We start from the raw sequence: 11,150 nt of genomic DNA on the forward strand, positions 1-11,150 counted from the left end.
CACTTTTCCAGACTGCTACATCGTCAGCGAACTGTGATGCATAACCTAAATTTAGGTCCGACAGAGGCATATTACTCACGTACATGATAAATATTATAGGGCTAACAACCCCTCCCTGCGGGACTCTTGCTTTGGGTGAAAAGGACCCTGAGTGGGCCCCATTTACATTTACTTTACACATTCTGTTTTCCAGGAAGTTGGACAGCCAGCGAATAGTTTCCTGGGGTAATGCCATTTCAAGTAATCTATGACGTAAACCATTATGCCACACTAGGTCAAATGCTTTCTCAATGTCGAGAAAGCAAGCTACAGTGCATTCGTTTTTGTTGAAGCTGTCTGTAATTGATTCTGTAAGTCGAATCAGGTGGTCTGTAGTTTGGCGGTTATTTCGAAATCCGTTTTGAATTTCTGGTAATTTTGAATTTTCTTCTAAGTAAACTGACAGACGATTACTAATTATCCTCTCTAATACTTTGCCAATACAACTGGTTAAGCTAATCGGGCGGTAGTTCTTTGGTTTATTCGCTGGCTTTCCTTCTTTCTGGAACATTGATATTATTGCTTCCTTCCAAGAAACGGGGATATATCCTGCTGATAGTGAGAGATTAAATAACGCTGTTAGGTGTTCATATAATCTCCGAGTGCCTTGTTTTAGGAGGATAGCTTGAATACCATCTTCTCCAGGGGCTTTGTGTTTTGTGTTGTTAATAGCAGTTACGACCTCTGTTACAGTGATATGTTTTATCAGTTGATGAGTGCTCCAGTCTTTTGTTTTTTCTTGGTGTGTAATAGTGTTGACTGGAAATTTAGGTGTAAAAATGCTTCTGTTTTGATCAATAAAGTTGGTAACTGTATTATAAAAGTATCTGTTCATGTCTGGTTCATGATGTGTCTTGAACGTATTTTCTAGGTGTTTTTTAAATATCTCGGCTTTTTCTGTGTTATAAAGTAGTGATATAAATTATTTTTTTGATATTCAAACTGAAAAAGCTCGCAGAACAAGAACCGCGCCATCTTGTGATTTGTGATCATTTCAGGGTAAATACTTTGCGCTCGCTATGATTTTATGCTAGTTTTATTGTTGAATATTACAATTTACTTGCTTCGGGCGTGGATTGTCTTGTATTTGAAAAAAGCACAAAAGTAGTATTTCTTAATAAATTAACTGTAAAAGGGTTTATTTTTTGAATTTCGCGCTAAGCTACACCACGGATATTTGTGCTAGCCGACCCTTTTTAGCAGTATAAGACGACAGTGAAGGCAGATAGTCATCACCACTCACCACCAACTATTGGGCTACATAGTTACCAACGAATAGTGTTATTGACCGTAACATTTAACGCCCTCATGGCTGAAAGGGAGAGCATGATAGGTTTGACAATGATTCGAACCCTCAGAGTGTAAGTCCTATCCACCGGGCCATACCAGGCCTGTAAAAATTTACAAGAAGAGGAACAAAAGGTAAATTGATTGTTTCAGAAGTTTTTTATTGATTTTATATCTACTCCTCTTTTAACATTTAAATTTGCTTGAAAATTGAACTCCCTACGTTGAGAATTTTAAAAGCATGACTTTTAGTTTGTACCGCCAAAAATTTACGAAAAGTCTGCAAACAAATATTTTGTTTAAGATTTATCTTTAACAGATTACAGAATTGTAATTGAAACATCTATCTGCATACTATATAGAAATATTGCAGAACGGTGTCTGAACACAGAAATGAAACTAAACAAAGATATGTTTCATTGAAGAGACTGACTCAGTTTTGTAGTAATACAGTAAAATTATAAAAAATAAAATGCAAAACTAACTTCTGTCTACACGTGAAACACTTTTGCGAGTGGTGGCTTTACTTTAACGTTTAACGAAATCAGTAAAAATAGAATTAACACCAGTATGAAGTATGTACACAAACCACGCGATAAGTTTCAAAGCTCGAGAGTCATAAATTAAGCACATACAAAGAATAAGTGACAAACATAATGCTGCCCTTGTTATCAGTAGCACAAAGGGGATTAGTATGTCGAATGGAAGTGGAACCTTGGGCTTTATCAATCTGAAGACTGATAACAGAATTACTTTAGCTTTCATTGCAACACTAACATTACATTTTACAAGGAAGGAAAGGAAAGCGCTGTTTTGTTTCGTAATCAGAGACAACGATAATGTTGACTTTATTTAGATACGGTTCTCCTATTCTAACATTAAATGTTATCAACCAATCTAAGAAGCCTCATTTTTCATTATCAAAGGGCCCGTCATGGCCAGGTGGTTAAGGCACTCCACTCGTATTCTGAGGGTCGCGAGTTCGAATACCTGTCACACCAAATATGGTCGCCCTTTTAGTCTTCAGATTATTTGAACCAACGACTACGTTTGCTGGTGTCCTTAAACTTCCGTGTCCATTCACATTAATTTGCAACTATGTCGTCGTAGTGGATCGAATTAAAAAGGTTACGTGTAATAATGAAAATTACGAAAAATATTTGATATTTTTTGTTGGATGATTCCGTCTTCACAACTTAAAGTATTTTCAATGACATCCTGGTTAAATTAATAATAATTATTTTATGTGCCAAGTACATTTTACGAAATAGGGTATACGAGTATCTCTGTCTTATCAAGGCCCAGCACAGCCAGATTGTTAAGACATTCGACTCGTAATTCGAGGGTCGTAGGTTCGAATCCTCGTCGCACCAAAGATGCTCGTCCTTTCAGCCATGGGGGCGTTATAACGTTACGGTCAATTTGTTGGTAAAAGAGTAGCCCAAGAGTTGGCGGTGGGTGATGAAAACCAGCTGCCTTTACTGTAGTTTTACACTGCTAAATATTGCTTTGTGCAAAATTAAAAAAATAAACTAACGAACTCTCTTAATATAGAGACCCCCGCTATTACAGCGATAAGTCTACGGATTTACAACGCTAAAATCAGGTGTTCGATTATCCTCGGTGGGCTCGGTAGATAGTTTGATGTGGCTTTGCTATAAGAAAAAACACAAAAACACACTCTTATCATAGAAATATTTTAAAGCATATAGCAAGGGTTATCTGCGCTAGCCGTCCCTAATTTAGCAGTGTAAGACTAGAGACGTGACAACTTATCATCACCACCGACTGCCAACTCTTGGGCTACTCTTTTACCAACGAATAGTGAGATTGACCATCACATAATAACGTCCCCACTAAAGAAAGGGCAGCCATGTTTGGTGTGGCGGGTATTCGAATTCGTGTTTCTCTTATTGGGAATCGAGCTCTCTAACCACATTTTGTTACCATCGTTTATGGTTTATTTGGGAGTCAGTTAAGACCTCACAAAAACCGGATAAAGGCTAATTTTTATGCTTATAATTACAAGAATTGGCATCCGATAAAAATCGAAGAGAAGCCGACTTTTTAAGCTGAAATTAGGCAAAATCCTGTCAGTAAATTGAGAATGATTTCATTTACCATTTGTCCTGTAGGACTGGGCAAATTCGTTTTATTGCGAAAACTAAATTTGGTATTCGGTTTGCACGAAATTTTGTGCAGACATAGAGTAAACCGCATGCTAAACGTGTACCAACTTTCATAAAAATCAAAGTCTTTTGGAAGATGTGATTTTTAATATTTAAAAAGAAAATTACAATTTGATGAGTATAATGAGATGAACTTTCACATTACATCTCTCAGTTTTGACTGCACTAATTTAAAAAAAAAAAAGGAATGTGAAGTTAGGAAACCCAGAGGCAATATAGATGAAAAATGCAGAAACATTCTTGGACAGAAGACTAAATTACAGATAATTGAAAATTGCAATTTGTTAGTTCTTGTAAATAACTCACTGTTTTTTTCTCGACCGTAAGATATATTACCACTGTCTTAACCTGATCAATTCTCTGGATACCAAATGGGGCGTCACAGAGTATCAAAAGCTTTTTCTTTCTTATGTTCTTCATGTATCCTTAAGATTTTACAGTACTCCGAGGGCGTTGTGTGAATCACCAATAACGCTGTAGACATGTTCATAAAATCATAAACCAGATAAATACAAAATAAAACTATGAAATGGAGATGAATCGTTTTAATAATTAATATTGATGTATTTTTGGTAAATAAGGAAAATCTTAACATAGTAAGTTTTTTGTTCTCTTGCTTAATATTAGGCCTTTCATACTACAAACAAGGGTCGAAATAATAGTGTTTCTAAAATTCCTACATTTTTTTTTTTTTTTTTTTTAATATGAAAGTTAAAGGCGGAGAAATCTCGGACCCAGAAGGTTCAATTAATATAAAGTATTATAATTACTGTTTGATTTTATTGCGTCAGGGGGGTAAACCTTCTAAAAAAAGAACAAAACAGAATACTGAAAAAATAATTGTCTATTTATTTATTTTGTGATAGCGTGTTATATCATCGTATTATTTTTATCCGTGTATAATTATAAAAATTATATGATTTGAAATATTGCTATGGAAGGGCAGTAAAATGTTTGAAAATACTCTCACGAGAAAACTGTAAGATAAAAAATAAAGATTTAACACTGCTTGATTTCAGGACGACAAAGGTTGTCCTGCAGCCATAAGACAAAGAACAGACTAAATACGTTTCGTCATAGGTCTCATTTGAGCATCATTTCCAATATGTAAAGTACGATCTCTTCTCAAATGAAAACTCTGCTAAACAGTATTACAGAGAAAGGGGCATTTAAAAATAAACCAACTAAAATGTTAAAGTGGTTGAAAACAACAATAAGAAAATAACAAAGTATTTGTTTTTATATTTGTTTATGTTTTTACTGGAAGGAAAAATGGTCACACAAGAGAAAGACGGTTTAAAATAAATCCCAGCAATATTGCATGTTTAGAAAATTTTTACAGATAAATAACTTTGGGCTTTATAAACTGTGTAAAACTTGTTATTCATATTTGATAGTGGGAGAAGAGAAAAAATCGTTATACGTAAGGATATTCGAGATAGAGAAAGTTGAAAACTGATCGTTGGTTTGCTTTTATTGGGGTTTGCTCAAACTATGTAACGATAACAAATGAATCTATTTCTTAAATAACGCAAATTGTAGACCTAAGTTTACAAAAATAACATAGTTTCTGAAATTATTGTAAGCCTTATCAACCAATAACAATTAGTTGATAACAAATCTGAATAATGTATTGCTTAGCCTCATTCAACTAACTTCAGCCCCTTAGTGACTCATTAGTAAGTGTGTTTTAATTTGTGTTCAAGGCTGGTCAAGGATCATCTGTGCAAGCCATCCCTAATTTTAAATTGATAGACAAAAGGGAAGGCAACTCGTCAACAACAGCTATAGCCATTTCATGGGCTATTATTTAAAAACGAATAGTGGTATTGACAATCACATTATAATGCACAAAGTCTAAGTTGGCGATCATATTTGCTCGGGATTCGAGCCTACGACCTGCACATAGGGAATGGAGTGCATTACAAGGTAAGTTGTGAGGCTCATAACGCTAAAACCCAGGATTCTATATTCGATTGAGCATGACACTGATAACCCATAATGAACTTCTGCACTTAAGAACGAACAAACGATAAACAACTATTAGATCTTTCACACACACCAAGTTTTCAACCACTACTCCATAACCACTTTACTCACTTCGCATTCACTGATTATTCATATTTATAGACAACTTTATATTAGTTAAAAGTATTTGATTTTTGACAGTCACAGTAGTCAGTTGCCTTTCCTTTGCTCCGAGGTTCACAAAGTATGGACGTCTATATCTGAACCATCTTGTTTTTACTATATAGCCTATTAAGTCCGTTACGTATATTTCATGAGAACAAACAAACTTCAAGTACTTAGTTGTATCGTTTCTTAGTAATGCAGGATGTATTATGAACCATTATTTCTTTCGAATGATAGAATCGGTACACTAGATATTGAAGTACTCCAAGTTGATTAAAATATCAGTTTTTATCTGCCTAGATAAGTCAATGATAGGAAATATCAAACAATAGTAACTAACACGTTACTCATGCACATGTCTTTACCATTTTTTTTTCAAGGACATGAGATAAAGTTGAAATATACAAACAAACTCTTATCGCAAACAATTCGACAGTTTGAAATATAGAGGTTGCGTGCGTTCTATTAAAACACTTTTGATTAAATGTCATTAAGCAATTCACGATACTAAACCGATAAAAGAGCATGTATGAGCAAGTAGCGACATTTTCTAAGTAGTAAAAATAGACAAGCACAAAAATCAGTATCATATTATGTCCACGTAAACTTGGCAACTGTGAGCAAGTACGATCTCTGTCTTGAAATGAGGCCAACATTGCGTGAGTTTATTAAGATAAGACTTTCAGTTATATGTCCCGTTCAACCTTGACATATTTCAAATATCTGGAAAATATGGATATTCGTGTCATTCTATCCGAAGACGTTCTGGTCAAGTTGCCAGATGGAAAACATTTTTGAATTTCTGTTTGATCTGATTGTTGAAAATGACGTTTGAACGGCATTGACGTAAGGTTATCATGTATAAAAAACACCACCCCTCTTTGTAATGTTTTCATAATCCATCTAACTTAAAACGACAATGGTTTTTAAACGTCATTTTCAACAATCAGATCAAACAGAAATGACACACACCTAAGTATAAACTACGAAGTAGGACCTTAAAATATGTCAGTCTTATAACCTTACATATAAACAAACATCATCCAATTTGTTTGTTTGTTTTGAATTTCGCGCAAAGCTACTCGAGGGCTATCTACTCTAGCCGTTCATAATTTAGCAGTGTAAGACTAGAGGGAAGGCAGCTAGTCATCACCACACACCGCCAACTCTTGGGCTACTTTTTTACCAAAGAATAGTGGGATTGACTGTAACATTATAACGCCCCCATGGCTGGGAGGGCGAGCACGTTTGGCGCGACCTTCAGGTTACGAGTCGCACGCCTTAACACGCTTGGCCATGCCGGGCCAACATCTCTTAAACAATGGTTGTTTACTTTACACATAAATTTCAGCATAGTTTTTTTTTTATGGTAGACCCGATTTCGATGTAAGAACGTGTTGCAACAAATAATTCGCATCTTTACAGCTCTTGTTTGTAACCCACAAAACAAATTCAGATCACACATAGATAATAAACGCGAATAAAAAAATCATCATCTTAAAACATCCTTGCAGTTTCTGGATATATTTGGACAAATTATTTTATTTTCCTAATAAAAGATATAGAGCACTAAATTAAGATGATGATTTTTTTATTCGCGTTTTATGGTTGTGTGAGTGCTTTGTTGTGTGGGGTCATATGCATCTCGTGTATTGGAGAATTATGTCTCTGTTTGTTAACCAAAATGACCTTTCATTAGTATATCGACAATTACATGAATCATACAATATGCACGATTGAAATGTAGGACATTTGGTATATTAGATAACTGGAAACAGTGGTTCTCAAAATGCCCGGCATGGCCAGGTGGATTAAGGCGTGCGACTCCTAATCTGAGGGTGGCGGGTTTGAATCCCGATCGCACCAAACATTCTCGCCCTTTCAGCCATGGGGGCGTTATAACGTGACAGTCAATCCAACTATTCGTTGGTAAAAGGGTAGCTCAAGAGTTGGCGGTGGGTGGTGATGACTAGTTGTCTTTCATCTAGTCTTACACTGCTAAATGAGGGACGGCTAGCGCAGATAGCCCTTGTGCAGCTGCCCCCGCTAGTACAGCGGTATGTCTTCGGATTTACAACGCTACAATCAGGGGTTCAATTCCCCTCGGTGGGCTGAGCAGATAACCCGATGTGGCTTTGCTATAAGAAAACACACAAACACACACATTCCGCGTGCAGCTCTGCGCGAAATAAAAAACAACAACAAAAACAAACATGAATTTTCATTTATTCTCCAACAAAGATCTTAATGAACACAATATCTTACTTCTGTAGGATTCTTATTTTATTTTATTTTTCAATTCACAAATTCGGTTGTTCTAAAGCATATAAATTAAAACAAAATTATTCGTTATTTGTCTGTCGTTGTTTTAGTGCAAAGCTGCACAATAGTCTATTTGAGCTCTGTTCACCACAAGAATTTAACCCCATATTTTATTGCTGTAACCTCATAAATTTGCTGCTGATTCAGTGGAGAAAATGAAAGATAAATTGAACCCTCGTGTTTCATGTTAGAGGTACTTTGGAAGTGTTTGTTTTCATATAACCTATGTTAATAAAAGGAAGTAACCAAAATATGGTTAGACACAAAAGCAAAACTTTTTTAAATGTGTATCTAAAATGCACGAAGACTGATTTCCATATATATTAATCCGACTGACGTCATCAACAACGGTCAAATTGTTCGTATTTTTATTAAGCGTAACGGTCCCTTCGAAAAGTGCTTCACTAGGAGACGTCCTCACAGTCACTAAGTAATTTACATTGCCTTGGAACACATACTTATTCGTATTTGTGGAAACGCGAGCATTGAGAATCTTTTCAAGTTTTAGTTTTGCGCATTTATCTGAATAGTCTTTCAACCAGTCATTTAAAGTATCAACAAGAACGTTGGCAGCTGAAGCAATAATTGGTTCTTGTAGAGAAATGTTTCTTTGGTTACTGCATACACACCAATGAGATGAAATGAAAGCATCAGCACACGTGCGGTCGATTGGGATTTCGTCAAATAAGCTGATGCCTTTCTCGGAAGAAACAGTTTCTCGTAAAGTTTCGTCATTGTTTCCAATAAACTTCAAAAGATGAACCAGGGTCGCATGAAGATCAAATGGGGTGGTAAGTCTTCCTTCATTAGTCCTTAGGTTTTTTGTTATTAGGGAATGTTTTTTTTGGAACCATTTAGGGATAGTAAGAAAGACAAACGGCATTCTTTCTTCAATCTGGCCGAGAAGAGTTTTTCTTATTTTGCCAAACCTTATACCATGATCGCTGAAAAATATCATTATGGTTTTGTTAAGTGTGCCACTGTTGTGTAGAAACTGAAGAAGATCATATGATGGAGAATCGGCATATCCTGCATAGTTCAGGACATCATGGGTGAGGCTAGCAGCAAATGCGAAAAGGAAATATTTTTTATCGTCCATAGTCGATGTAAATTGTTTGACGTAGTTGAATACAAATTGCATTTCTAACCCTGAATGACTGCATTTTTTTTTGTTTTTTTTTAACATGGCGGATCTCACAACAGCAAGGGAAAACGGCCGATAGTAATAATCTGTAGGAGGATGCAGAAACCCCCTTCTATTGTAGTTAAATAAAGCGTACTTTGGCATATCTTCAGCAAACAGTGTTCGATAACCTCTTGCAGAATATTCCTTCCAGATAAAATTTAAGTGGTCAAAAAACATATATTTTTTAGTTTTATTCCAGTACTGGTTGGCAAAAAACCCGGTAAGAAGTGGGGTAAGGTTATAGAAGGTATTGTCTCCAACTTTGTTGTACCCTTTAAGTTCAAAGGCTTTTAATACACTTCGAAGGTACCTGTGTGTTTTTCTGAAGTGACGAATAAAATTTAATTTCGAAATTGAATCAATTCCAATTATTATAACATTTAGAGAATCACCATTTGAAAAGCTATTTTCTTTCCTTTTGCAGTTTTCTTCAACATTTTTTAAGACTGGTGTCAGTGCAATGTATTCTTCATGGAAAAACTGGGTTTTATTAAAGCACTGTACAACGATAAATTCCTCTTGCAGAGGCACACCAAAAGTCAAGTTTTTACTCTTTCCAATTTTAAATTGATTGTCTGTGTTTAGATTACGATGTCCAGGCTCCCGAAAAATTGGTTTATAGAAACAGTTAATTTCATCAAAAGACAAATTGTAATTTTTTCGAAAGAAGTTTATATTTACCTCTAGCTTAGCGTTGCTTTTAATATCTATAAAAAACTGTTCTTTTTCACAAGAATATTTATTTGACACTTTGTGGATTAGGGACTTTACTGATGAATCAAATGGATCCAACCTGGGGATTCTACAACCAGGAGTGTCAATCAGGTACGGAGATAACACTTCATTTACTGAAGTCTGCACAGCTATTTGTTTTCCAATTTTTTCAGAATAGTCTATATTTCTCATGTACACTAAATACCCAACAGCGAGAAAAATAACACAGAAGAACCATGCCAAAAATCTTCTTCTGCTTACGGGGAACAAAGTGTGAAATTGCATATTTAACAACTGCCACTCAGAGAACCTGTAATTTAACAAACAAAATCCTTTAGGTAAAAAGAAATATTAAGTCTTCAGTGCAATAAAATATTTGAGTATTTACAGCTAATGGCATGATATGATTTTGCTTGTTAATTTTGTGTGTGGTAGACATATTCATCTGTAAATACGTGAACAAAGGTTTGGTTTGAATTTCGCGCAAAGCTACACGTGGCCTATCTTGGCTAGCCGTCCCTAATTTAGCATTGTAAAACAATTAGTCATCACCACCTACCGCCAACTCTTGGGCTAGTCTTTTGCCAACGAATAGTGGGATTGACTTCCATATCATAATGCCGCCATGGTCCAAAGGGAGAAATGTTTGGTGTAACGGGGATTCGAACCCGCGACACTCGGATTACGTTTTAACCACCTGGCCATGCCAGGCTTCTCAGGCTAATTTCACTATTATTAAAGTAAATGTTTATATTTATTTATGTGTAAAAGATCCGATAAACTTGGCAAATACAGATTAATTAGTTTACTCTTACGGGTAAGGCCCGGCATGGCCAAGCGTGTTAAGGCGTGCGACTCGTAATCTGAGGGTCGCGGGTTTGCATCCCGGTCGCGCCAAACATGCTCACCCTTTCAGCCGTGAGGACATTATAATGTGACGGTCAATTATAATATTCGTTGGTTAAAGAGTAGCCCAAGAGTTGGCGGTGTGTGGTGATGACTAGCTGCCTTCCCTCTTGTCTTACACTGCTAAATTAGGGACGGCTAGCACAGATAGCCCTCGAGTAGCTTTGTGCGAAATTAAAAAAAACAAACAAACAACAAACTCTTACGGATAATCTTGAATACAACTGACCTTTTTTTCTTATATTTTCTAACGAAGAATGTACTATTTTGTGTCTCAGCAGATAACCTGATGTGGCTTTGCTATAAGAAAAACACAAACACAACTATTTTATGTAAATTATTATTCATACACAAATGCATATTTAAAGTGAACC

General features: G+C 35.8%; 1 protein-coding gene across 1 annotated transcript; it reads right to left on the reverse strand.

Annotated features, from left to right (window-relative positions):
* Window positions 1-7,856: 7,856 nt before the first annotated feature.
* On the reverse strand, window positions 7,857-10,155 carry LOC143245166 (uncharacterized). The gene has a single exon (XM_076491198.1). The coding sequence runs from the start codon at window positions 10,153-10,155 to the stop codon at window positions 8,227-8,229; it is 1,929 nt and encodes a 642-aa protein (XP_076347313.1). The 3' UTR covers window positions 7,857-8,226.
* Window positions 10,156-11,150: the final 995 nt, after the last annotated feature.

The sequence above is a fragment of the Tachypleus tridentatus genome, chromosome 2 (assembly GCF_004210375.1).
Source record: "Tachypleus tridentatus isolate NWPU-2018 chromosome 2, ASM421037v1, whole genome shotgun sequence".
Lineage (NCBI taxonomy): Eukaryota > Metazoa > Arthropoda > Merostomata > Xiphosura > Limulidae > Tachypleus > Tachypleus tridentatus.

Excerpts from the sequence above, each read along its gene's own strand:
- LOC143245166 (XM_076491198.1), bottom strand. The coding sequence starts at position 10,155 with ATGCAATTTCACACTTTGTTCCCCGTAAGCAGAAGAAGATTTTTGGCA.